Source organism: Peromyscus maniculatus, chromosome 11 (assembly GCF_049852395.1).
Source record: "Peromyscus maniculatus bairdii isolate BWxNUB_F1_BW_parent chromosome 11, HU_Pman_BW_mat_3.1, whole genome shotgun sequence".
Lineage (NCBI taxonomy): Eukaryota > Metazoa > Chordata > Mammalia > Rodentia > Cricetidae > Peromyscus > Peromyscus maniculatus.
This window is the reverse complement of record NC_134862.1, coordinates 65,359,128-65,386,416: the sequence shown is the minus strand read 5'-3', so window position 1 is coordinate 65,386,416 and position 27,289 is coordinate 65,359,128. Positions and strand designations below refer to the sequence as shown.

Sequence of the window (27,289 nt, the reverse complement as noted above, 5' to 3'; positions counted from 1 at the left end):
TGCGGCAGAGGGACATGGGGGCCGGCAGAGGGATGCAGAGGACGGCAGAGGGATGCGGGGGACGGCAGAGGGATGCGGGGGACGGCAGAGGGACGCGGGGGACGGCAGAGGGACGCGGGGGAAGGCAGAGGGACGCGGGGGACGGCAGAGGGATGCGGGGGACGGCAGAGGAATGCGGGGGGCGGCAGAGGGACGCGGGGGGGCGGCAGAGGGACGCAGGAATGAACAAGTGAGGATGCTGAAGACTCACTCTGTCTGAATATTCTCTTCTTTGCTACATTGCCTGCATTATCCTTTATCCTAGGACCAGGAAATCAAGTAATTAACTGGCCACACATAAATGCTGGGAAACATTCTGAATCTCAATAACCAATTTAGGGTTATTAATTGGATTGGACTTACTCAGGCCAAATGGAATTTAAAAACAGTTTTTTAAAGTTAAAGGCCTTTAGTACATCTAAGACACCAGTCACTAATAATAGTCTAATTGTTTTTGTCTTTTTTAGAATCACAGCCCAAGGATGGTTCTTCTAAGTCTGGAACCCGGACTAAATCTAAGGCCAAACCCAAATAGCTTCCTAAGAGACCGGGGTTCACAGTGGCCATGCCCCTGAACATGCACAGATATGTGAGCTGTGGAGCTGGTGATACAGCTCGCATGGATGGACTCCCTTAACAACAGCCATTAGAAAAGCCACACCATCCAAGTCACCAACACTTTCCTTTAGAGGTATGGAGAGGCCACAGGGAGTCAGTACATGAGTTTACTTGCCAGATTAAAAACAGTTCATGCAAAAGTATGCTGGCCTCTTCAGTTGATTTTCTGAGAGTTATGTCAAAAGTGTTCATTTCTAAGAAGAAAATACTGCTGTAGACTCAGATCAGGTGGGAAGGAACTAGGAAGCTTCAGGTTTTGATTCAGCAGAGAGGATCCTGCTCATTTGCCTAGATTTCAGCCAGAGATTCGAGTTTCCTGATTTCAGGCACCTTTCTGATCTTTCTGATCTTAATAATCCTTTGGCTAGGTAGGGGAGATGCTGTTAATCCTGTTTCTCAGAAAATGAGACAGCCCCAGAATGGTTAGCAGTCTTCCTGATTCCACAGATCTGATTGGTGTCAGAATCTGCACCTGGCTGGATCTGGCTAGACTGTGCCCAGCCATGGTTCCATGGCTTCTTTAGCACAGCTCTGTGTTGCTCGAGGTTCAACACTGTTTTCTCTTTGACGACCTCATTCACCTTCACAGCACAGAAGAAGGTCTGTCCTGTAAAAGTAAGCTGTGAATGACAAATGGATGTGGATGTCATTCTGCAGGGCTCCTTCCTACGCTGTGTCTGGCCTGCTTGGGTTTGCATACCTTTGGGACTCAGTTGCTGTCAGGAAGGTTGCTGCATCTGTTTTATTCCATACAATTGCTGTTTCTTTGGCTTTCTCTCCTAGATTTTTAGACCTTTGTCTGAGCTTTCATCCTCAGAAACCCACTGGCTCCAGAGTCCTCGGCCTTGGACAGGTCTGCCCCTGGCCACCAACAGAGTATGAGGGATGGGTTCAACATTGCTTAGGAGTTACCTATGCCTACTGGACAGGGTCAACTACACTTTGTGCTAATAGGCAAGAACACATGAAATTCTTCAGACAGTTGGGTGTGCTCATGGCCCAACTGATGGCCAAAGCCATAGCTCTTGCTTCCAGTTTCCACCCACGAGGCTACAGCCCTGCCTTCCTCCTTCCAAAAGACATCCCTTGATGACACTGGTAGATCTGGGGGCTTTTTAGTTCTGCATGGTTCTGTTTTTATTAACTTTCTACTCCATAGGAATGAATGGGCATTCCCATACAAATTAGTAGACCCCATCTGTGAACACAAGAGCCATGTCCCTTAGCATGTGTCAAATCACATCAGCTCCATCAGGGAGAAGGCACCAAGTGCCGTGTCTTCTGCTACCCTGATTGCAGTGGGGTGTTTTGTATCTAGAACTTTATTAGTTGATTGTAAGCCACAGAAACCTACTTTTGCAGGGTAATTTATTGGAAGGATTTGGGGGAGCTCAAGTAATTGAAATCTTTAAAAACTATGATGAGACTAGTGATCACAAGCACCTTTGTAAGATCTCTGGTGTAATAATTGCTTCACCATCTCACCCCAGATTACTATGAAACAAATTCCAATCATTTCTTCCATCTTTATCTTATTCTGCCAAAGTCTCAGGTGCCCGAGAGAGAAAGTCTATCTCCTGGTCAAAGACCATACCATAGATATATCAAAGATGCAATTCTGATTTCCTTTCTGTTGAAAACAACACTTACCAATAGCAACTCGGGTTGGGGGGGGGAGTAGGGCATATTTCAGCTTTCACTCCCATTTCAGAGTCCATCGTTGAGGGAAATCAGGGCAGGAAGCCTAGCAAGAACTTGAAGCAGAAACCATGGAGGAATAATGCTGCTTGCTGGCTTGCTCATTGGCTTATGCTTAACTATCTTTCTTATATAGTGAAGGGCCACTTGCCCAGGGAATAGTGCTGCCCACAGTAGACTGGGCAATGAAGTCATTCCCCTGCAGACATACGCACAGGCCAATATGGTATGGGTAATCTCTTAGTTCAGACTTCCTTCTTGGGTGAACTCTAGGATGTGTAAAGTTGACAGCCGAGGTTAACAGGACAGATGTTTGTGGGAAGTTTTGCAGCCTTTCAGACCTTGCTGTACTTTCTTGGGTCTCTCAAGAGATGTAGAGGGACAAACTCTTTGTTGTCCATCCCTGGCATCAGGCCGTTGAAGCTATTTGTGTCTGTCAAGGCAGACAGTCAGATGGGCAGACACAGTCAGGCTGCCTCATCTCTAGTAGAGAAGAAACTGATTGACTGTCTGTGGCTATGACAAATGATTGAGAAAAATGTCTTAACAGGAAGGAAGGTTTCTTGGCTCATGGTTCCAGTCCAGGACTGGTTAATATACTGGGCTGGAGGTGAGGCAGAGTATCATGGTGGTGGGAGTATATGGTAGAAACTATTCATATCAAGGTGAATAGGTAGCTGGGAGTAACTGGAAGGGGCCAGGAACAAAATATACCCTTCAAAGGCATAACCTCATCTGTCCACTTCCTCCAGCTAGGCTTAACCTTCCATAATTCACCACTTCCTAGTGGAAATGAAAGTTGGTTTGTGTTGCCTGTCAGAGAAGTCAATGAAAAACAGGATGTAAGCTATAAAAGTGTACTTTATTCAGAGAGCAAGCCATCTGAGAAGACAGCAGATCACTATCTCACTCCCATCTTCAGTCTGATCCCCACGAGATTACATAGGGAGCCGTGGGGATGGTGGGGGCGAGGGACAGAGGCAGTCAGCCAATCAGACTCCGTCTTGTCCCCCTGGTCAGGAGGTCAGCGACATTTTTGAGACTCGTGATGGACATTTGTGCTTCTCTTGCTATCATTCCTTGTATTTTTTTCCCTCATTCTGTAGATGTTTGGGCTTATACACTTCCGGAAACCCTAAGTCAAGTTAGTTTCTGTTGCTATTAACAGTGTTCTCCAGGAGCACCTGGCTGTGGAGGGTGGTTAACTTGGAACAAACCATAGCAGTATAGATATGCTAAGCTATCAATATACGCATGTGCAGATTCTTTTCTCCAATACTGAGTACAAGTGTGTCTTTATAATACAGAGCATGAAAATGCCCTTTTGGTGCCCTATCATTCCCTACTGTAAGTAGTAACTCTCATATCCCTGAGGTCTGTATCACACGCAGGATAGCATCCTGACACATGCCCCTGGTTGATTATCAGCATAACTTCTTACCAGTAAGGGAATTCTCCAACACATAGTTGTATACATTGAATGTCTGAAGTGTGCCTGTGTCTGAAACAAATGTCACAAACAGAATACAAGTAGGAGCCAAAGTTGGAAGGCATTGGGGTTAGGTAACCATCCACAAGAACCATTTCTCTATAACCTCTAGGCCAATGGTTCTCAACATGTGGGTCATGACCCCTCTGAGGTCTAATGATCCTTTTCACAGGGGTCACCTAAGATCATCAGAAAACACAGATATTGACATTACAATTCATAACAGTAGCAAAATTACAGTTACAAAGTAGTCAAAAAAAGTTTTATGGTGGTGGGGTCACCAAACATGGGGAACTGTTTTAAAGTGGTTGAGAGCTGCTGCTCTAGGCCTTAGTTACTTTTTGAAATGTTGGCACAAGTGACTCGTTTTTGTTGTAGGCTTTGAGATACGGTGTTACTAAGTAGATATGACAGTTAGCTTTGCCTGCCAACTTGAAATAACCTAGACTCACTCCAGAAAAGGCTGATGAGGGACTATCTATATTAGGCTGTCCTGCGGGCATGTCTGTAAGGGACTGCTTTAAGTTAATCAGCGTGGGAAGATCCAGCCCATGGTAGGTAACACCATCCCCCAGGAGGGGAGCCCAGAACTGGATGAGTGAATAAACTGAGCTGAACTCAAGTTACTAAGCAGCACGAATTCATTTCTTTCTGCACTTGACTGTGATGTGACCAGCTGCTCCAGGTTTCTGCCTTGGGCATTTCCATATATGATGTGCCCAAGAGTTGCCTCAAGTTCCTGCCTTAACTTCCCTACAGTGACGGACTATAACCTGGATTTGTGAGCTAAAATAAACCATTTCTTCTTTCAGCTTCTTGTTGATAGAATATTTTATCATAAAAACAGAAATTAAACGAAAGCAGAACTGGTACTGAGGAAATGGGGTTGTTCCCGTGACAAGCCTGACCATGAGGCTTTTATGCCTTTGTACTATTTTGTGGGAGAGTTTGGGATTTTAGGCTTGAAAGGTTGTTAAAAGCCAGCAGCAGAGCTTATTGGGCTGTTTCAGTGGGAGTTTTGAAGAATGCTGAAAGGGGGTAGAACTCTATCTTTTTTTTTTAAGATTTATTTATTATGTATACAGTGTTCTGCCTGCATGTATCCCTGTATGCCAGAAGAGGATACAAGATCTCATTACAAATGGCTGCTGGGATTTGCACTCAGGACCTCTGGAAGAACAGCAGTGCTTCTAACCTCTGAGCTATCTCTCCAGCCCAGGTAGAACTTAAGCGCAGGCTCACCACTCGGTGTGATAAGCACACTGATAAGGTGCTCATAGAAAACGCTGTGGGACCTGCAAAGACCTTGTTAAGGGAGCCAGGTAACACACAGTGGAAGATATCTTAACTAAGTCTTCAGAAGTCAAGATCGAGCCACATACAGATTGAAAATTTTAAATCTCCTTCCTGTAATTACTATGATGTAGTTAGATGCCTTCTCTGCCACTGGCATTTCACTGTGTTCTCACGCATGTGGCCATCTTGCGACATCACACATCCAAAAGGCCTTCTATGTGGCAACCCAACAAGAGCAGGACTGATTGCCTCACTCGGGGATAGAGTTTGACAGGGCAGACGCACTTCGCTTTCTGCCCACTCACCCCTATAACATGGGAGAGTCCTTCTTTTTGGGATTTAGTGGTTCAGCAGGTTTGGAGGAATGTGGGTAGCTGATACTTCCCTGCGTTCTGGTGCTGGGAGAAGACAGAAGGTTTAGCATGTCAAATGGCAAAGGTAAAACCACAGTGGATGGCTTCTCTGTGGACAAGGACTGCAGAGTGTGCAGGTATCGAAGCTGAACAGCAGCCGGGGTGCCCGACAGGATCTCAGCGGCCATCCTCAGGGACTCAGAAGCCGCCTTTTCCCCTTCCGCCGCGATCATCTACAGAACACACGTGAAGAAAACCAACAACATGATCATGCCGCTTCATTTCATGAGGTGTTTTTGTTTTTGTTTTTATCTTTTTATTTTATTTTTTTCTTCGAGACAGGGTTTCTCTGTGTGGCCTTGGCTGTCCTGGAACTCACTCTGTAGACCAGGCTGGCCTCAAACTCACAAGATCTGCCTGCCTCTGCCTCCTGAGTGCTGGGATTAAGGACATGGGCCCACCACCACCTGGAGTCATGAGGGTTTTAAGTGCTAACCATTGAGTGTGACCCAGAAAGCCAGTAAGTACTACACATCTGCTCTGTGGCAGGCTTTGTTAAACTTGGGGCATTAGACGCAGACTCTATTGGATAAATTGTGAGGTAGAGGGAACAGATTAAACTAGCAATCAAAACTGAAGGTGGATTCTGTTAAAGGTCATGACAAGTATACATGAAGTGTAGGGATACTGTTAATGTGTGGTAGGCTTGAAAACTCAGGATTTTGCTTGCTGTATGGAGAACAAATTGATCTGAGTTCTGGGGACAGACATGTATTATAACTTGGTAAAAAAAAAAAAAAAAGAATGGGAAAGCATTTCAGAAGAGAAAGCTCTCGGGCCTGTTTCACAGATGCTACCGAACGCTGGGCACAGGTAACCAGTCTGGAGACTTAGATGCAACTGTACCCCAGAAGGCCACCTTCCTTCTTCCCTCCCTCCTCCTCTTGGAGTCTTTTGTTATTGATTCTTCTATGTGACTAGAGTCCTTTTCTTCATCCACTCCGTTACTTGAGAGGAATCTGCATCTTTTCAGCCCTTCATTATCCTAGGGACGATGGGGCCTCGGTTCTCCAGGGACAATCCCAGCGAGAGGGAGGACGGCAAAGGAAGACTTTAAGGAGAGAGGGTGAAAGCAGAAGGGGTGGGGGACGTTAGCAGGAAATCTGGGGAGAGGCTGAGGTACTGGACGGCTAGTCCTGTGGACACTCTGTCAACAGCGGTGAGGACACAGCCGGGTTCCGCTCAGTTCCCGGACGTGTGGAAGAGCGCAGGGAAATGGTCTCCACCAGCAGGCCTTCCCCTGGGTTCTCGGATGCTCTTCCGGGGCAGAGGTGGGGGGGTGGAGTGCTCAGGAAGGGCTCACCCGCACTTTGGCCTGTCTCTGTGCCTCAGCCTCCACGGCCAGAGAGTGCTGAAGCCCGGCCGGCAGCCTCACGTCCTTACTGCAGAAGAAGACAGACAGCATGGGTGTGCATCCTGATGATAGCAGCCGGGGCGTTCTCACAGACTTGTCCCTACCGACTGTTGCTCTATGAATAGCAAATTCTTTTTTTACTTAAAGATTTATAGTTTATGTGTATGGGTATGTTTGCCTACATGTAGGTCTGTGCACCACATACATGCCTATTACCCATGAAGGTCAGAAGAGGGCAATTGGAGTTATAGACCATTGTGAGCTGATTGGTGGTTGCTGGGAATTGAACCCAGGTCCTCTGGAAGAGCAGCCAATTCTCTAAACCACTGAGCTCTCTCTCCAGCCCCAAACAGTAGATTCTAAACAAGCAGATAGAGCTGTTCCTAGAGTTCTGACATGGAAGATCGGCAGAGAAGAGCACGTTCGGGGTCAGTCCCCTAATTACACAGGACATATTTTGTGTTCACAATCTGTGGTCATCTTTCTCAAGATTTTGTGTAAATCCAAGCTATTAAATTTGAATAATGAAAAACAACTCTGAAGAGCCATACAGCTAAAAACAAAAACCAGAGGAATTCATCTGAGTTTATAAAAGAAGAATGATTTTGAGGCGAAGGAACGAACAAATAAGAACAATTCTAGTATACTGCATGAAAGAAGACACAAAAGTAAAATGTCACTATAGCACTTTCCACAGTCCCAAAGTGGTTAACTGAAAAACGTAAAAACAAGATTTTGTATGGTTATACAACGGAATATTATTTGAGCATAAAGTGGAATGAAGTATGGATGCGTGCCACACCAGGGGAGAACCTTGAAAAATTATGCCAGAAGTCTTTATGCTGTGACTCCACTTCTGTGAACTCCTCAGAATGACAGGCATATCTGTTGAAGGAGAACTTGGGGCGAAGGGGAGGGGGTTAGAGGGCGGGGCTAAGGGGAGGGGATTAGAGAGTTCTTGCTCGTAGGATTCGGGGGTGATGGCAATGTGAAGTCAGGACCACTGAGCTCATACCAAAACATGACCAAAATGCTAAGTTTTATGTAAAAAGACCTCTTAGTGCAAAATTGAAAACCACAAGGACAGTTTGCTGAGATGATGTAGCAACTGAATCTTGGCTATGAGATGTCAGGTCCCTTTTCTCTAGTATCAGTGTGGCTGCAGTATTTGAAATGATTTTCCAAACACTGTTTTTTCTGGTTATTTCCCCACCTACATTTCAGTTCTCTCCACTTTGATGCCCCAAATACAGGTCACTGAGTCCAAGGCAACCTGTGGAGGGAAGAGGTGAGATGCCAGTGAGACCTGCCGCCCCAGTGGAAATAAGACACGTCCGTCCCCCCCTCCGCTCCCCCTCCCCCCGCCCCGGCAAGCACCAAAGGTCACTGTTCTGTCCTCAGAACAGGTCCTTTCATAGGGCACTGCTTTGTTTAATGTCACAGTGTCTGGGACAGAGTTGTTGAACTTGCAACAGTGCCACTGAATAATCACTGGATCTAAAAAGGATGTAGGGACCTGAATAATGGTTCTCAAAGATGCTCATGTCCCTAGACCTGTGACTGGTACCCAAGAGAGCTGTTAGGATGTCATTAAACCAAAGGTTCCTGAAGGATATAATCGCAAGTGTCTTCATCTGAGAGGGGATCTGACTCCAGAAGAGAAGGTGTCGTAATGACGGGGGCAGGGACGGGGCTGGTGCGCTGTGAAGCTGGGGGTGGGGGCAGTGGGGAGTAGAGGGGCATAGAGGGTTTGGGGGTGTAGGTGTGGGGGCAGCAGAGGAATGCAGGTGGAGCCAGATGCCCAGAGAGGCAAAGTCTTGGATTCTTTCGAAGCCTCCAGAAGGAATCTGCCATGCTGATGCCTGGACTTAAGCCCGGTGAAGCTGATTCTGCACTCCGATCTTCAGGACCACAAGAGTTCAGGGAGCTGTGCTGTTCTGAGCCACTGGGTTTGGGAACATTTGTTACATGAGCAACTGGGGAACTAGTACAGATGGCACATTTTTTTTCCAGTTTGTTTTAAAATTCACTCCTTAAATAACCAGTGTCTCTGGGCTGAGACCCTGCCAAATGACTAACATTTTTAGGGTACTTCCACTTCCCCAGTGCTGGTATTCCCCATGCTTCTTAGTCCCCTCTGCCCTCCATGACTGAAGTTGGAAATGGAGCTAAGAACAAATGAACTGGGTTCTGGAAATGGGTGAGGGATAGGGCTTAGAGCCCTTTCATGTGGATCATGTTCATTTCAAACTCATCTTCTGATCCCTTCCTAGTGGCTAAATACTATCCCAGTGCATTGCAAACCCTGGGAGGAGCACCTACTTAGAGGGGGCAGATGTGGGTAAGACATGTGGAGAAAGACATCAGAGATGAGCTGGCATCGTAAGGAACAGACAAGGTTTGTCCTAGAAAGAAGGCAGGAATTCCAGGCAGAGGAAATAGCTCAAGAGGAAGCCTGAGGAGTGGAAGCTGCATGGTGGGTGAATGCTTAAGCATGTGGGGGTGCTGGACTGTGGAGCCAGGGTGGTAGGGAGTGAGGCCACAACAGCTGGGCCATTTCTCAACTCATCCAAATGTTCGGCACTGTGCCAAGTCCATGGAATTCATAATCTGGGGAAACAGGTGTACAAATGCCTAAATTATAACTCATTGCAACAAAACTGAGCTTGGATATCAGCATCTCGGCCTTTATCCCTCAGAGGAGAGGGATGAACAAGGATAAGGCTGAAGGGAACAGTGGGAGCATGCTGAGGGGGTCAGATGTCAGTGAAGGAGCGTCTTCCTGTGCGCCGCTCATCTTTACCTCTTTCCTGCTTCGCTGTATTTTCCAGCTCCTCACTTGCCCTCCAGACATGAACACTAATGATTAGCAACACTCTGGACAAGTCACAAACACTGGACACTGCGTGTTTTTTCAGGTTCTATAAAGCCTTTGGTTCGTGTGGTTCCTGTTTCATGTCTTTCTTCCTAACAGACCCCCAAACCCAGTTTTGGTGTGCCTATGACTTCAGTCCTGGCCTGGGTCCCTGGTGGTAACTGCCACCTGACTGGCCAGCTGCCTGCAGCCTTGCTTTGTTCTCGGTCTTAATATCTCCTGTCACCCTGTCCTGGTAATAGAGGCAGCTACCCTGGCTGTGGATGAGACTGCAGAGCTGGCTGCCTGTGGACTCAGTAAGACTGCTTAGAAGGGACTTTTCTGTTTTGTTTTGCTGTGTGTGTGTGTGTGTGTGTGTGTGTGTGTGTGTGTTGTGCGCACACGCGCATGTGCCCATGTTTGTGAATAAGAAAGCCTGACACTGAGTGTCTTCCTCTATTGTTCTCTACCATGTTTCCTGAGATTGGGTCTCTCACTGAACTGGAAACCCATTAACTGGCTAGACTACTTGGCTAGAGAACTCCACTCCCCAGCCCAGCTCTGCCTTCTTATGTCGGGCCACATTTCTCGCGCATTGCCAAACACAGCTGTTCACGTGGTTTCTGGGGGTCTAGACTGAGGACCTCATGCTTCCACAGCAAGCGTTTTACCCACTGAGGCATTCTCCAGTGGCAGTTTTTACTTTTACTCCCCCCTCTAATTCCAAACCAATTAAGTATGGCAGTTAACCGTGAAAGGGTGTGTGATATCTGGACTCTGAAAGTCTTACTTGAATTTACTATTACTTACCTTTGGGCACACTATGCTCATCCCCCCAGCTAGACTCGGCGTCTGGGAACCTTGCCTCCTCACCTTAATAGATCGGCCTCAATCATCCCCCCCCCCCCCCAGTCCTACCCTTCCTGCCTACAGCTGCTTCCAACACTCTGTACTACGCTGGTATTTCACAGTGTGCTTAAGGTCACTGGTGCTGTGGGATGGTCTATATGTCAAATCACTCTGATTGGTCAATAAATAAAACACTGATTGGCCCATGGCTAGGCCAGAAGTATAGGCGGGACTAAGAGAGAGGAGAAAAGAAAGAACAGGAAAGTGGAAGGAGTCACTGCCAGCCGCCACCATGACAAGCAGCATGTGAAGACGCTGGTAAGCCACGAGCCTTGTGGCAAGGTATAGATTTGTGGAAATGGATTAATTTAAGCTATAAGAACAGTTAGCAAGAAGCCTACCACGGCCATACAGTTTGTAAGCAATATAAGTCTCTGTGTTTACTTGGTTGGGTCTGAGTGGCTGTGGGACTGGCAGGTGACAAAGATTTGTTCTGACTGTGGGCAAGGCAGGAAAACTCTAGCTACACACTGGGGAGTGACCTTGGGGAAGGGAGGGAAGCAAATCTGTACCCCAGATTAATGATGTCATTGACTGTCTGCTCCCCAATGAATGGCATCTTGAATGGCCAAATGCCTTGCACACGGCAAATTTAACACACGACCAATTCATCATTCAACTCCTCTTGGTACCTTCACATCTTGGGCAATGCTCTTCCTTTCCAGGAGAATTTCAGTGAGGGATCGATGTGCCAAGAGGCGCTTCATGGTGGTTTGCACCAGGAACTGGATGGCTTTGGATACATGAGCAAGACTGCTCAGGAGAAGAGAGGCATTTTCCATGCGGTAGTAGCAGATGGCGTCTATCTCCATTATAAACATATCTTTGGTCACCACCTAAGCGGAAGAGAGTTTGAATGCAGGCTAGATTCCTGGACTCCTTCCTGTGTGGGCGAGGGGCACTAAATGCTTTTAAGTGCATTTTCCAGGATTAAGACTATAGAAGGGGAAAGGAAAAGCATAATGGGAGAATTGATTCTTTATTCAAAATAGACATGTATTTTTTAATGCATGAAGATTTTATCAAGCACACTAAGGACTCAGGCCTGGTGATGCTTGCCCCTGGAAGGAAGGAAGGGGGGAGGGGCATGGGGAGAGCATGAACACAACCCAGGCTCAGAACAAATACAGAGAACTCATAATTTTTTTTTCCTAAGATAGGGTTTTTCTGTATAGCTTTGGCTGTCCTGGAACTCACTTTGTAGACCAGGCTGGCCTCAAACTCACAGAGATTCGCCTGCCTCTGCCTCCTGGTGCTGGGATTAAAGGAGTGCGCCACAACCACCTGGCTGAGAACTCATAATTTAAGAAATTTTGTTACAGATCCTTTTTAAAAGAAAGAAACCAAGACTAATTTTCTCGTATGAAAATATTCAATTGATTTTATGTCAAGGCCTTCCAAAACAGACGCCCAGTGGGTCTCCTGGAAGAGAGCCGTGTTCTAGGACACAAGTCCTCTCACATCCACTTACTGGAGTGACGTCAGAGGGCAAGCTGGGGCTTTCCATCAAAAGCCCCATCTGTTCTGGTAGTTTTTATGTCAACTTGACACAAGCTAAGACCATCTGGGAAGAAGGAATCTTAATGGAGAAAATGCCTCCATAGGACTGGCCTGTAGGCAAGCCTGTGATTCATTTTCTTGAGGGATGATTGATGTGGGAGGGCTCAGCCCACTGTGGGTGGTGCCACCCCTGGGAAGGTAGTCCTGTATAAGAAAACAGAACAAGCTGGGAGGAACAAGCCAGTAAGCAGTGGTCCTCCAAGTTTCCTGCCCTGACTTCCAATCATGGCTTTCCTCAGCTATAGCCCTTTCCCTTCCAAGGTGCTTTTGGTTATGGTGTTTATCACAGTAATAAAAACCATAATTAAGACTCTATCCATAGACATCTATCAAAGGGGTGTATTTAAGGTGTTAGCTATAAGAATTGCTATTCACAGTACTGCTTACTGGAATCAAACATTGGAAATAATTGCCAATATGTAACTGGTTGAATAAACCATGGTACATTCACACAATAAAATGTGGTGTGTCCATGTACAGCAGCAGCAACAAGCTAATATATGAAAAGGTGATTACAGTATATTGTTGGATAAAAAGTAAACTTTTTATATTTATATAAATAGTATATAATATATAGGTAATTTGTAAAGGTAGTCATGTACATAGAAAAGTCTAGAAGATTATACTCCAAAATACCAGTAAGTGCCTATTGGTAGTAGTATTAGGGAGAAGTATATTTACCAGTGCTTTATTGTGTTAAAATGCACATATGCAAATCTTTTATTGAGTGCATTGATCATGTTGTATAACCATTCACCTCTGTGAATCTGTCTTGTAATATGGAAATTCTGTACCTATTTAACTCCCCACCCCATCCCCTTGCTCTTAAAGACCACCACTATACTGTCTTTGTGATTCTGATGATTCTAAGCACTTCACAAATGTGAAATCACACAGAATTTGTCCTTTGTTATTTATACTTATTGCACTTAGCACAATGACCTCCAGACTCATCTATGTCGTAGCACACATAGTCAGGATGTCCCCTGAGTCTGTTTAAGTCTCACTGTGTGTAGCGCTGACGTTTTGCTTATGAACTTTCTGCTGGCAGTCACATGGGCTGCTTCTGTGCTTGAGCTTCACGGATAACACACCAGCATCCAAACACCTCCTCAAGACTTGTTTCCTTCTTTTCCTTTTGGTAAATGTTATTATCAAAAGTAAGCGTCTTTGAAAGGAAACCATTTATATTTGCCAAAAGAAAGAATGGGACAGAACTTTGAAAAGGTGGGAGACTATTTGGGAAGGACTTATTAACCCAAATCTCTGCTAGAGAAATATGGATGCTGTCTTTACTTTGCATTTTCTAAATTTTTTAATTGTGGTGAAATATATAACATAAAATATGCCACCTCTAGTGAACAATTTTGTCATGCTATATACCATCCACAGCATAGAGTTTAGCAGATCAACCAACTTCTGGGATGCCTTTCATTTTACAAAACTGAAATCATTATTGCCCACCCACTTCCCTGGAGTCCCAGCATCCTTTCTGTCCCTGTGAATCGGGATACTCTAGGAAAATTGAGTTACCTAGTTACCTGATGTAGATTATAAAACTATTTGAATTTTTGATTTGACATTCCCACTTAGCATAATGTCCTCAAGGTTCATCCATGTTATATGTAGAACATGTCAGAATATCTTTCCTCTTAAGGATGAACAGTATTTAATCATAGAGGCATACCACATTTTGATTATCTAATCAGCAATCATTGGACATCTGAGCTCTTCCAATTAAAGGTTTTTGTTTTTGTTTTTGTTTTTGTTTTTGAGATTTCTTTTACTCTTTAAAACTTATTACTGGATATATGTGGGTATTTTTCCTGCATATATACCATTTATATGTAGTATCTTTGGAGGTCAGAAGTGGGTGTTAGATCCCCTGTAACTAGAGTTACAGACAGTTGTGAGCCACCATGTAAGGCTGGGAATTGAACCTGGGTTTTCTGGAAGAGCAGTAAGTGCTCTTAACTGCTGAGCCACCTCTCCAACCCCTGCTTCTACTTTTTAAAAGATTATTTTTATTTATTTGTGTGTGTGTGTGTCTGTCTATCTGTCTGTGTCTGTGTGAGTGTATGTCACATGCATGTGGGTGCCCACAGAGGCCAGAAGAGTGTACTGGATCACTTAGAGCTGGAGTTAGGGGCAGTTCAGGTGCTGGGAACAGAACTCGGGTCCTCTGCTAGATTAGCAGGTTACTATTAAGCCATCTCTCCTGTCCCTGATTCTACATTTTCTTATGAACACTGAGGGGAAAATATTTCTCCAAGATCCTGATTTCAATTCTTTGAAACTTCTAGCTTACAGTAATACTGTTTTTAAGTTTTGGAGATGTCGCCCTGTTGGATAGCGCTGCACCCTACACTGTTGGATCATCTTATGTCCCACCAATAATGGATGAATTCTAGCTTCTCCACATTCTCTTCAATACTTGGCACTTGGTACCTGTGGAGGTTTGAATAGGAATGGCCCCTGTAGACTCATGTGTTTGAATGCTTGGCCCATAGGGAGGGGCACTATTAGGAGGTGTGGCCTTGTTGGAGTCGGTATGTGTGGGTGGGCCTGGAGGTTTCTATATATTGCCTACTGGAAGAAAACTTCCTCCTCTTTAAGCCAAAGTCAGTTCTTTCAAACTTTCAACTGACTGAATGTAGCTTACCCACACGATCAAGGGTAAACTGCTTTATTAAAAGTCTGCTGATTTAAATACTAATCCAATCTATCAAATACATGCACAATAACATCCAGATTTGTTTAACTAAATATAGCCCAAATAACTGAGGCTTAGTCTAATTGATACATAAAAATAACTATTATAAATTCCTTTGTCCATTTTTTTTTCTTTTTTTTTTCTTTTTTTTTTTTGGTTTTTCGAGACAGGGTTTCTCTGTGTAGCTTTGCGCCTTTCCTGGAACTCACTTGGTAGCCCAGGCAAGCCTTGAACTCACAGAGATCCTCCTGGCTCTGCCTCCCGAGTGCTGGGATTAAAGGCGTGCGCCACCAACGCCCGGCTTCCTTTGTCCATTTTTAAATTAGGTTGTGGCTTTTGTTGTTTTTTGTTGACCTGAGTGAACTCTTTCTATATCCTATATATTAAACTCTTATAAATGATTTGAAAATACATTTTCCCATTAGATAGGCTTCCTTTCACTTTGTTGATTGTATACTTTGATAATGATACTTTTGATTCTGATGTAGTCCGCATCTTTGCTTCTCTTTCCTACTTTTGAGCATAGTTACTTTGCCTCGCTCGGGATTGAGTAGGACAATAGACCATAGAAATGTCAAGAGGAAGCAAACATACTGGGCATCTCACCTCATGGAAAGGTATCTCCAAGGTCTGGAGACGGAGGTCAACCTTGTGGTAGGTGTCCAGGCACGGCAAAAAAAAGAACAGGCCTACAAGAAGGCATGAGGAAAATAACAGGTGAACAGCAAGTGTGAAGACTGCTGAGAACTGTCTTCTCAGGGCCAGGCTGCTTTGCTCTTCTTAGCCTCCATTACCCAGAGACCACTGGGCAGCTTCACTGTAACTAAAGTATTGTCATATAACTCATTATTCAAGTGTGGACACTTGTGAAGGTAAAAGGGGGGGGGTTTACATTATTAAAACTAAGTTCAGCATATCAGGTATAAACAGAGTATTTCAGAAAACTAGACCACTTGGTCACCTGAGGCATCATATTGACCCTTCTATATCTCTTACATACCTGTCCCTCTACTAGACTCAAGCTCTGTGAGTACAGCGCCATATGCATGAACATTAACCTTAATGTGTCTTGGAGCCTTTTAGGTACTGTGCAAAATTGTTTTACTATGTGAGTGTACTGGTGCAACAATTTAGATCTGACAACTTCTGGGTGTTATTTCTGAAAATGTGAGCCCCAAGATCATCAGAGTAGCAATATCATGACATCAGCTTTGTGTTGATCAGTTAGTTCTCATTACCCCAGACAGTACACAGATTCAATATGCAGTATCTGTAGACTGGTTAGTTGAAAGTTTCTTAAAGCTCCCTGGATGATTTGGGACTGTGGTGGTTTGGATAAGAAAGGCCCTCATAGGCTATATATTTGAATGCTTAGTCACCAGGGAGAGGCACTATTTAAAAGGATTAGAAGGATTAGGAGGTGTGGTCTTGTTGGAGGAAATGTGTCACTGGGGGGTGGACTTTGAGTTTTCAAAATTTCATGTCAGGCCTAGGCTTTTGCTCTCTCTGCCTATAGATCTGGATGTAGCTCTCAGCTACTGTTCCAGCATCTGCCTGCATGCTGCCAGGCTCCCCAGTAAGATGATAATAAACAAACCTCTGAAACTGTAGGCAAGCCCCTGACTAAATGCTTTCTTTTAGAAGGGTTGCCTTGCTCATGGTGTCTTTTCACAGCAATAGAACAGTGGCTATGACAGGAACCCTTCAAGAGCCACAACTCTGTGGAAACTAGTAGCAGCTCAAGTGCCCAGGATGTATGGGAGAGCAGCCAGCTAGGACCTTTCTCAGCCCTAACAGAGAAGGTTCCTGAAAACCAGGGCCATAGAAAGATGGTATGTACCCTGGAGCTCTGGAGTCTGGTTCTGTCTTGTGTGGACTTATATATTGGGTTTAGAACCCCGAAACTCTGATTTGTGTCCCCTAGACTGCTCTCCATTTTGAACTTGTTCTTGCAGGCATGGCTGAGAACTCAGAGCCTCTCAGTATATGTGTAGTGGGACTCACTCGCTCTTAGGCCTTCTTGGCTGTCTCGGATCTCCAAATCCAAACTACTAGGTTTTTCAGACTAACCATACTTCGATCTATATGCCCTCCCATTAGGTTGGACCTCCTCTGGATTTTCAGGTCCTAGAGATCAGAGACCATACCTTATTCCTCTAGTCCTTAGCAGTCAGTGTACAGTCTAAAACAATGGAAGGCTTCAGTATGTGCCTCCTCTACCAACTAAAGACATATTTGTTACTAGGTGCTGAATTTTGCCTTACTTCCATGATCTAATCTGCCTCCGTCCCCAATTCTGAACTAGCTCAGATTTTCTCTGAGAAGTCTCAGGATTCTGACTATACACACACTGTACACAGACCAATCATTAGCTATGGGTCTGTAGATGCCTTGCTGTTCCAACTGGCCTAGCCCTGGTGTTGGGCTCTCTGGACTTGTCCTCTCTTGGTCACCTGTGACCTGTTAGTAATGCTTCCTGAAGAATTTCAGGACAATCTGCCCTATAATGAACAGATTGGAAATACAGACACAGTGACTCAAATAACTTCATGTAATCTAAGATATGGATTATCACTATGTTTGGATTAAAGAAATCATCAACAAATCATGGGGTGGGATAAGAATTTAAAAATCATGGAGGGTAATTCTTACCAGGGCCTTTGGCTCTTCCAGGGAGCAGATGTCCCAGTCGGAATATAATTACTCTTTCATACTCTTGTACAACCTGAAGGGAAAAGCAGTACTTTGAAATGATTTCAAAGAAAAACAAAGGAATCAAAAGACCTTTGCATAGGAATGATTTTAGGTTACAGACATTTTTTTGTTATCCAGGTGTGGTGTCGCACATGGGAGGCAGAGGCAGGTGGATCTCTGTGAGTTTGAAGCCAGCCTGATCTACATAGTGAGTTCCAAAACAGTCTGGGTTACATAATAAAACCTTGTGTCAAAAAACAAAACAAAACAAAACAAAAAAAACAACAACAACAAACAACAACCCCTAAACCTTTTGTTTTGAGAACTAAGAACAATGCCAGGCATGGTGGTTCATACCCAATATCTCATCAGTTGGGGGAGGCAGAGGCAGGAGGATCACCTGTGTGGTCTACATAGCATGCTCCAGGACAGCTGATGTTACAAAGACTTTGTCTCAAACGGGGGTGGGGTGGGGTGGGCAGGTAGGAGCTAGAGAGGCTGCCCAGTGGGTGAAGCCCTTTCTGCACCTCACCAACTGAACTATTGTCGTAGCCCCCAAGTGGGATTTAACAATATATATCCTATCAACATAGAATAAAGATGAGATACCATGTGAAAATTTAAACAGATGCAAAAAAAAATCCTGGGGTAAAATCCACTGCAGTCAGTGCAGTCAGTCTAGTGGGAAGAGCAGGGGAAGGGGCTGGGAAGCCGCCGTATTCTGGGAGGAAAGGACCAGCACCAGCACTAATCCGTCTGCAGCGTCCAGCCACCGCATCCCTCCTCCCCGACAGCTCCAGCCAACAGAGAACATGAACGGCAGGAGTGCCGGGGCCTGACCATTTCTACCCACCACGAAGCCAACTTTGCTCTGGGTTTCCCTTTCAAGTGGGCTGTGGCTATTTGAGAGCGGCGCCACACACAGTCTAGCGTTCGTTCTGTCCAATTCTCCCGCTTCATCTGTCCCAAGTGTCAAACTATGTCATCAAAGATGTCCCCTGCCTCTTCCTTCCTTCCTTCTTCTTCTTTTCTTTTCTTTTTTTTTTTTTTTTTTTTGAGACAGGGTTTCTCTGTGTAAACAGCTCTGGCTGTCCTGAAACTTACTCTGTAGACCAGGCTGGCCTCAAACCCACAGAGATCTGCCTGCCTCTGCCTGTTCTTGTTCTCTCTCCTCTAAATGCCTCAAGCTTCTAATTTCATCTCAGCATGTGGTTCCTGAGCGACTCAGGTCTTCATTTACTTCTGGATTAGTATAATTAAAACTCTTGGGGACCAAAGATAATTGTCTCTCCTGGTCTGTGGAAGTTGCCCGAGATGTTTTGCTTGAAGTGTCCAAGTGGATGATCCATTCTGGGATGCTCTTTGTGTCACTGAGCATGGATGGACTGGATGTGGCTTCTTAAGGGTCTCTCAGGCTAACAGGGGCATATATCTATCCATAATCTATCTGTCTGTCTATCTATCTATCTATCTATCTATCTATCTATCTATCTATCTATCTATATCTACCCATAATCTATCATTTCTCTCTCTCTCTCTCTCTATATATATATATATATATATATATATCCATAATCAATTATCTATCCATCCATGCATCCATCCATCCATCTATCCATGTCATCCTTACACACACACACACACACACACACACACACACACACACACACACACGACTTGCTAACATATTGTTCTAGCCATGACAGAAGACCTATAGGTTGGGAGAATAAAGGAAGCTTCATGGTTACATTGAGCCTGTCGGCAGCAGTAAGTTTGCTGCCTTAATTTTAAATGCCCTTTTTTGTCCTGTCCCAGTTAAGTTGTTTGTGTGAAAAATGTGCGGCGGGGTTCCAGAAGGTGCTGGGGATCAGTTCCCCTGTGGTTTTTCCTGTTTGGAAAACAGTGTCGGCTTGCCTCCGGATACAGAGTAACCATTCCTTGACCCCTGCTGTTAGAGGGGTATATAAGCCCATGTTGGTACGAATAAAGAGAGCTGCTTCCCTGACAAACTGAAACTGGGTGTCTAGAGTGCTGTTTAACCTCGGCGTCCCTCCCTCGCCAGATTTCGTGCTCCAGCTGCACAGGCCACAGCAGAGCCAAGTCTTGAAGGAAGCAGCACTGTTCTGGAAGGCAGGTGGGCCTAGTATGTTCTATGAGCGACAACAGAAATCACCTCTTGTGTTCCTGTAGACACTCACCTTTATGCAGAACCAGATGGAGAAAGGGAAAGTTATGATGATGAAGAGCAAGGAGGAGAGGACAAGCAGCCACTCACAGGCCCCTAACCCAGAGGACTTGATACCTAGGAAAACAATTAGATTGAAACATCACCATATTTACTGAGCAGTATCTGTCAGTCTAGTGCTTGGCACTGGAGTCAGAACAGTTTGGAGACATGTCTGGAAAAACTGGGATGAGCCAGGTAACAGAATGATCAGAGTTCCCAGGTCTGGGGCATTGTCTGTGTGACGGACGTGTGGGCCAATGGAAGGTGGAATAAACTTCTGGACAGGCAGGGAGACTTGGGGAACCAGGAGGCCAGGGGGGCCAGTTGGTTCCAGTTCTGGTTCCAATCATGTTCATTGATGACTTTTAAGCAGGGCACAGGACCTCTTTAAAGCCTAATTTCCTCACCTATATAATGGGATGTTGACTAGTTACTATCCCATAATAGCCAGCCCATGAGCTAAAGCGGATAGATCCGGTACAAGGGTGAAATGGCATACACATGTAAAGGTGTCCCAGGTTTTACTGTGTGGCGTGTCTACAAGTCCCTGCTCCTGCCTGCCTTCGTGTCTGAGATTCTTCCACTAGAGTCCATCTATGGGAGTGAGGTGTTCCTCGGTCCTTGGCAATCACCTATTTGGCATAATTTGGTTTGCGTCTATAAAAAGGTGATATGGAACTGGGGCGCTCCCACATCCACGATGCTTTGACCCAACATCAACGACTCTTCAGAGAATGCCTGGGCTTTGAGGGCTGGATTGTGACAGTTAAGTGTTCCACTGTCTGGAATGGGAACCTGATTTTCTGCCTTTCTACCCAGACCATCATGTAGGCTAACCCCCTACAACCCAACTCTGTTGATTCTGTTCCTCTAGAAAGTTCCGCCCAATACAAGCAAGGCATTTAATTTCCCAAAGCATTTTTCCTCATCTGTGACGGTATGTAACTAAATAATTCAAGAACAAAACACTCAGTGTGTGCCTGCCACATAGAAGGGACTCCACAAATGGGGTCCCCTCCCTTACCTACTTCCTTGAGGTGATCTGGCACAAACTAACTTGCATTTCTATAGCCTTGAACCCAACCACCCTCCTAAGGATCAGAGGGCTATCACTTAGGCAAAAAGTCGGAGCATGGTCCATTTACACTATAGCCTAGCACGAGGCTTCCACAAATAGCAGCTCTCTATGATCCAGCATGCATTGCATTGCTGGTAGTTAGAAATGCTAAATCTCCACGTGGCCAGCAGACAGCAATGGAACACGCCGTTTCTTACTTCCATCAAGCATCTGCTATCCTTTAATTCGAGCACAATGATGTTTTTCTTACATTTGCCACGAAAAGGACTGGAAGTAGATACATTTCTCCTAAGAGTTGTGGCACCCACGGAGGTGAAAGGGGCACTTTTGTTGGCATCCTCCCCTGTGACATGGTGGCGTTCTCCTTTAGCTTGCAAGGATTTAGCTGACTTTGTGCAAGATGCATTGGAAGGCTTATTTCACTCTCACATCTACCCTATGAGCATTCACTGTGGTCACATGGCCGGTAGCGAAGGCTCTTTCTGTGGTCACACTGCGGGCGAGTGGCTAGGCTGAAACTTAAACTCTTGGGTATTATACTCGACTGATGGGCGAGTTTGAGAGAAGAGCCACACGGTAGTTGCTCAGAGCCATCAAACTGTGTCGACAGGTCCTTCCATGACCACAGAAGCCAACGCTGTGGTTCCTTTGCACGTTGACTGGTCCCGTCCTGAACCGCTCTCTCTTCCACCTCCCATCCATTGGGCATAAAGGGACAAACTATTTAGCTGATGTTGTTGCTGTTTGTATTTCGTCTGATGCACTTTGGTCTCCACCACTCAGTAACTACCTTAACTCACGCTTTTCTTTTCCCGGAAACTGGAATCTCGGACTCCACTTGTCTGACATCTCTCACCTGCCCCTCCATACCCTCCTCTGGCCGGGTCTGCCCCTCCGTACCTTCCTCGGGTCGCTCGCTCTCCAGCAGCGCCACCACTTCGGTGCCCTCCTCACCGGAGCCCCGAACCTCGTCCACGTCCACCACGGTGGCGGCGGGGGCTCGGGGCTCTCCCCGCGTCCGGGTTCGCCCGGAGTTCCGCCGCTCTGACCCAGCCTCCGGGCGCGTGCGGCTTCCGCTGCCCCTCCCGGCCTTCGCCCTCTTGTCCTCCCTGGAAGAGGACCTGCCACCTCGCCCGTGGGCCTCTCTGGAAGAGCTCCGCGCCCTGCTGTCCATTCTCAGCACGGCGGCGCAGCCCGGCCCTGGCTGAGTGGCAGCTCGAGCTGTCTGAGCCGCTGGGGAGCGACCCCGGGACCCTAAGTAGGACCGAGCTGCCGAGAGGGAGGGGCGAGGGGCGGGGCCTGGGTGACCACCCCCTTCCATCCTCCCCCCCCCCCCACAAAACCCAACTGCTGTTCCTTTGAGGGTCTGGGCAGAGCCCGCGGATCTCCAAGACAGGGTGGGATGCTCTCAGAGGACCTGGGTGAGAGAGTCTCGGTGCCACCGCACCCGGTAGCTTCGAGGACCAGGTCCGCGAACTAGAAAAGGAAGGTAGTTCTGCTTTGCTGGTAGTTCTGCTTTGCTGGTTAACAGCGGCGTGAAATAGGACACGTGGTTACTAGGGGATCTGCTTTAATTTCTGTGGTTGGAAAGGTCCCGTTCCCATGCTTTCTTGAAGGCTGGAGTTAGGGGTTTTCAAAGTTCAGTGGCCAAACTGCTTCCAGTAGCAAACCTAGGAGCTGTCTCATCCTTTTTTGGGGAGCTTGACACGGCTGTAGATTTCTTTGTATTCCTCTGTTTCTGTCTGAATCAGAAACGTCTCTATAACTTTTTTTTTTTTTTTTGGTTTTTCGAGACAGGGTTTCTCTGTGTAGCTTTGCGCCTTTCCTGGAACTCACTTGGTAGCCCAGGCTGGCCTCGAACTCACAGTGATCCGCCTGGCTCTGCCTCCCGAGTGCTGGGATTAAAGGCGTGCGCCACCACCGCCCGGCTGTCTCTATAACTTTTAAAGCAACGTTCTTACAATTCTACTCCAATCGAATTAGCCCATGTTGATAGAAATGTTCATTTATTTAGTTTTCAATATTGATTTCACACATATCTTTTTTTTTCCCCCTCAAAAACTTTTTAAGAAAACTTTAGTAGCTGGGCAGTGGTGGTGTAAGCTTTTGATCCCAGCATTTGGGAGGGAAGGGGGGGGGAGAATCTCCAAGTTCGAGGCCAGCCTGGTCTACTTGACAATGAGTTCCATGACAGCCAGGGTTACACAGAGAAACCCTGTCTTGAAAAACCAAAATTATAAAGAAAAAACTGCAGTAATGAGAACCTGAAATAAATTGACCTTGAGAACTATTGTTTTCTTTCATGTGTTTCAGATATCCATGGGAATACAATAAATATTTAGTAACCAAGTAACCTGAAATTAAATGAACCCCTGATGCTGATTTTTAAAATATTTTAAAAATTATTTTATGTATGGGTGTTTTGCCTGCATATATGTCTGTGTACCTTGGGCATGCCTGGTGCCTGTAGAGGCCAGAAAAGGGCATTGGATCCCTGGAGCAGAAGTTATAAAAAACTGTGCACTGCCATATGGATGCTGAGAATTGAACCCGGGTCCTCTGGAAGAGCAGCCATGCTCTTAACTGCTGAGACATCTATCCAGTCCTTGACAACGATTCTTGCATAAATTATATGAGAAGGCAAATATTTCAAAAGTCTGGCTCAATTAGCACTTTCTGTCTAGAACAGCACACAGAGAAAATTTCTGAAGCTGCCTTTGATTCACAGAGAGAAAAGCATTATGATCTCCTTGTCCGTATCTAAAGCAATATAAGCACCTGTTTACTCGTTGGTTGGGGTTACCAATGATGAAAGTATCTGAAGAAAAATGCATGATGGTCCCTGATAAAACGGCCAACTTAGCACTCTGGAAGGTGGAGGAGTTGGGGAGGGCAGTGCGGAGTCAGCCGTGAGTACTGCTGGCTGGCCTCCTCCATGAATATAACGGGGCTGATGTTTTCCTTCAGATTCCTTTTTAATTGAAAATGCTGCTCCTACCTTTCTTGAAACTATTCTACGTACTCATAAGCTTTTAATACTTTACTCCTTTGTTGAGGCTGACGTCCATAGGAATAGGGCGGCGAGAAGGAGGAGGAGGAGGAGGAGCTCATGGTTGACTTGAGTGCAAGATGAAAGAGCTGGAAAGGTTGTAAGACATTATACTTATTCCCATTTAGTACCTTCAAATTTGATATCCAAAGAAAAGAAGGGGTGGACATATATCTCTACAGATTATTTCATGAAACATAAAAAGAATTTATTGGCATTAGAAGTTCAAATGTTACTACTGTTTGGAATCTGGCAGCTACAAAGATGTGCTAAATTTGACGTTCTCAAATTTCAGATGCCAGATTGACCAACTATGGGAGAATGGCAGTGTCCAGGGAAGTGATGCAGATGAAAGCCTGATCCAAGGATGCGGATGGGGATGTGTAGCCTTAGGAAATAACTTCCAAGGAAAGATAACCAGATGATTCTCTGAATCTGTTGTATGTAAAGCGATATAAGTACCTGGCAACCCTTGAGATTATGGGACTTGACAAGAGACTTGAGGTGAGACTTAGAAGCTGAGCAGTTGGGTTTTTTGTTTGTTTGTTTTTTGAGACAGGGTTTCTCTGTATAGTTCTGGCTGTCCTGGAACTCACTTTGTAGACCAAGCTGGCCTCGAACTCAGAGATCTGTCTGCCTCTGCTCCCTGGGTGCTGGGATTTAAAGGCTAGCGCCACCACTGCTCAGCGCAGTTGGTCATAATTGCAACTTCTCTGGTGGACCCACCTCCTAGGAGAGGGTTTGTTAAATCACTCCCAAAGCCAGCTTCCTCTCTTTGTTTCAGTGCAGCTGGGTTAGAGCCCGAGACTCTGCATTTTTAACACTTTCCTCGGTGAGGAAAGGGCAGAATGCTTTATACCAAGTGGTGAACGGTGAAAGAAACAGTAGAAAAAAAAAATCTAATGTGGACTGTTTATTCAAGGATTTGGCTGTGAAGGAGAAGAGAGGGATGTAGGTCAAGGGAAGATTTTTCCTTTCCTTGGCTTGCTCTATGTAAGATAAAAAGAATCAGAACATACTTTTGTTATAGGAGTCTATAAGGCTATGGAAACGGAACTGTATAATGATAGCCAAAGAGCAAAGTCGTAGTCCAGCCAGTGCTACGGGAATAGAATGAAGGGGAAGGGAACACACACCTGAAGGAAGCTAATGCAGAGGCCTGGGCTGGAGCTGAGGAGGTTTATGTATGAAAACGTACATTTTTAATGGGGCTAGAGCACAGTTGTTTTCCAGTGGTAGGGTAACAGTAGATTAAGATGTCTAAGATGGACTCAGAGGAATTTCTATGGCAACAAACGTGAACTCGCTATCAAATGGCCCAAACTGGGCTTTAATGTTCAAAAGCTTGGGAGGTAGGAATAATTGTTGGGGATCCCCGAGGGGGGGGGCATTCCAAACCCCACCTAAGCACACCAAGCGGAGGCTCCTCCCCTGGAACTGCCCTCTCCAGACCCCGCCCAAAGAAACGCCTCCAAGTCCTGGTTCTTCCCGGAGCTGCTCAGGACAGCCTACTAAGGTCCATGGTTTCCCCTCTCTCCCTGGACCACCCGGGAATACTTGAATTCGGTTTAATTTGGCCTGATCTGACTTACTGCATCAGCAGAGTTACACACTACTGGGGGATATTAATATTCTATCCTGATCTTCTAAAAATTCCTTAGAAATGCTCTTAGAAAGTTTCTCTAATGCTGAGATTGTAGCTCAGAGTACCATGCTTGCCCAGCATGCACAAAGGCCCTGGGTTCAATCCTCAGCACTGTCAAAAAGCTCCCATAGCCTTTTCTGATTTTCCTAAGGCAAGAATCCTTGTAGGGGCAGCTGTAATTAAAATTAACTCCCAGATTGGAAGCAGTGCTGGGAGTAGACCAGGTGGAAGCAGTTAATTAACAAATAGGCTACAGGTCTTCATAACACAGAGGAAAAACAAATGGTGGTCTGGCCTACACAGTTTTCTGGTGCTAGTTAAATGTAGGGCCCAAGGAATGAACTGTGTGTGTGTGTGTGTGTGTGTGTGTGTGTGTGTGTGTGTGTGTGTGTGTGTCCGTGCGCCAACAAAAACTAGCAAAACAGGCTTTATGTTTTGAGAGTAGTCTGTTTACATCCTACAAAGACAAGACTTACAACTCTGTTCTGAGCACTAACTCCAAATCCACAGCCTTTAAAATAAATCCCTCCAAGCTTGAAACATTCCAGCCTACGGGTAAACAGGAAGGTAAACAGCTTCCAGAAGTCCCTGAAACTGACCAGATACATCGGGCCCCACCCCCTTCTCCACCAGAGTCCATAAAAGCTGAGAGTCCATCTGATCTTGCTAAGCCAAGCTGCAAAGACTGTCATCAGCCCAGCTTCCCTGGAAGGAGCAGAAACCACCATTGCCTACGAGAGGTTTAGAGTCACTTGGAAAGGACACTGTCTAACTTGAGCTGCCTGCGGACTGCAGTGTGCTCCAGGGTCCCAGCTTTTGTGAGCCGTCACCTGTGCTGGCATGGGCTTTGGTGATGCAGGTGTCTTTGAGTCATTTCTGCTCCTGTGACTCTTGACCCATCTTCCTGTAGGAAACTCCAATAAAACTCACTGGTTCACCAAGCTGGGCTTTGGTGGCGGTTGTACTTTGGTCTGCCGTGGGCTTCCTATGTAGGATGAGTAGGCGTGCCGTGTGTGTTGCATCTCCTCAGGATAAATTTTGTTACACAATAGCAAACATTGATCTTAGGCTTGAATGACAGTCTAATTCCCATTGACTTATAGCTGTTTCTACCTAAGATCTTGGATTCCATTTCACCTAGGTTTGGTCTAAAAAGGGATTTTTGTTTTGTTATTCTGAGGACTTCTTATAATAAGGTATGTTCCAAGACTCGTCATCGAAATGTTGCAATATTTGGGTCCATATTTCATCTTACAATTTTCTGTTAATTTACTTACCAGCCACTCACTCCTCTACTGTAAGCCGAATATATAAATGTTTTCTAGTTTGTTTTTAAGAACTTCTTTAATATTCTTTGTTCATTGATGGAACATTTTGTCCTCTTGGAATATTCATTTATGGGCTTTGGTCAGAAGGTGTGTGTGTGTGTGTGCGCGCGCGCTTCCCTTTCACACCCCCTTTATGCAACCCATCTGATCTCCAACTGGGAAAGCTATGCACATCCTGAGTTTCTACTTGCTAGTTTTTGAGGAGTCAGTCAATTTGGTTTATTCCACAACTCCAACAAATCTGTCCAAATAAAATGATCTTCCTTGGTCTCCCAGTTCTCTTATTTCCATTGCACCGGGAATGTTCTTCACTCATTCCAAAAGC

At 45.5% G+C, this 27,289-nt stretch overlaps 2 protein-coding genes across 26 annotated transcripts in view; one reads left to right on the top strand and one right to left on the bottom strand.

Annotated features, from left to right (window-relative positions):
* Positions 1-800, top strand: part of Axdnd1 (axonemal dynein light chain domain containing 1) — a 75,958-nt gene extending 75,158 nt beyond the window's left edge. For all 25 annotated transcript variants that reach the window (XR_013043352.1, XR_013043349.1, XR_013043348.1 and 22 more), the window contains one exon: positions 507-800. Coding sequence is in view for 18 of the 25 variants with exons in the window: in XM_076547709.1 (XP_076403824.1) it covers positions 507-574 (68 nt within the window). In the remaining 7 variants the exon portion in view is untranslated. The remainder of the gene's footprint in view (positions 1-506) is intronic.
* Positions 801-4,895: 4,095 nt separating this feature from the next.
* On the bottom strand, positions 4,896-22,174 carry Nphs2 (NPHS2 stomatin family member, podocin). Its single transcript, XM_076547724.1, has 8 exons — positions 21,843-22,174; positions 19,836-19,939; positions 17,596-17,668; positions 15,550-15,632; positions 11,303-11,506; positions 8,125-8,180; positions 6,857-6,935; positions 4,896-5,726 (listed from the first exon to the last, which is right to left on the bottom strand). Exons 1-8 carry the CDS (start codon positions 22,114-22,116, stop codon positions 5,448-5,450), a joined length of 1,152 nt encoding a protein of 383 aa, XP_076403839.1. The 5' UTR covers positions 22,117-22,174; the 3' UTR covers positions 4,896-5,447.
* Between the last annotated feature and the right edge of the window lie 5,115 nt (positions 22,175-27,289).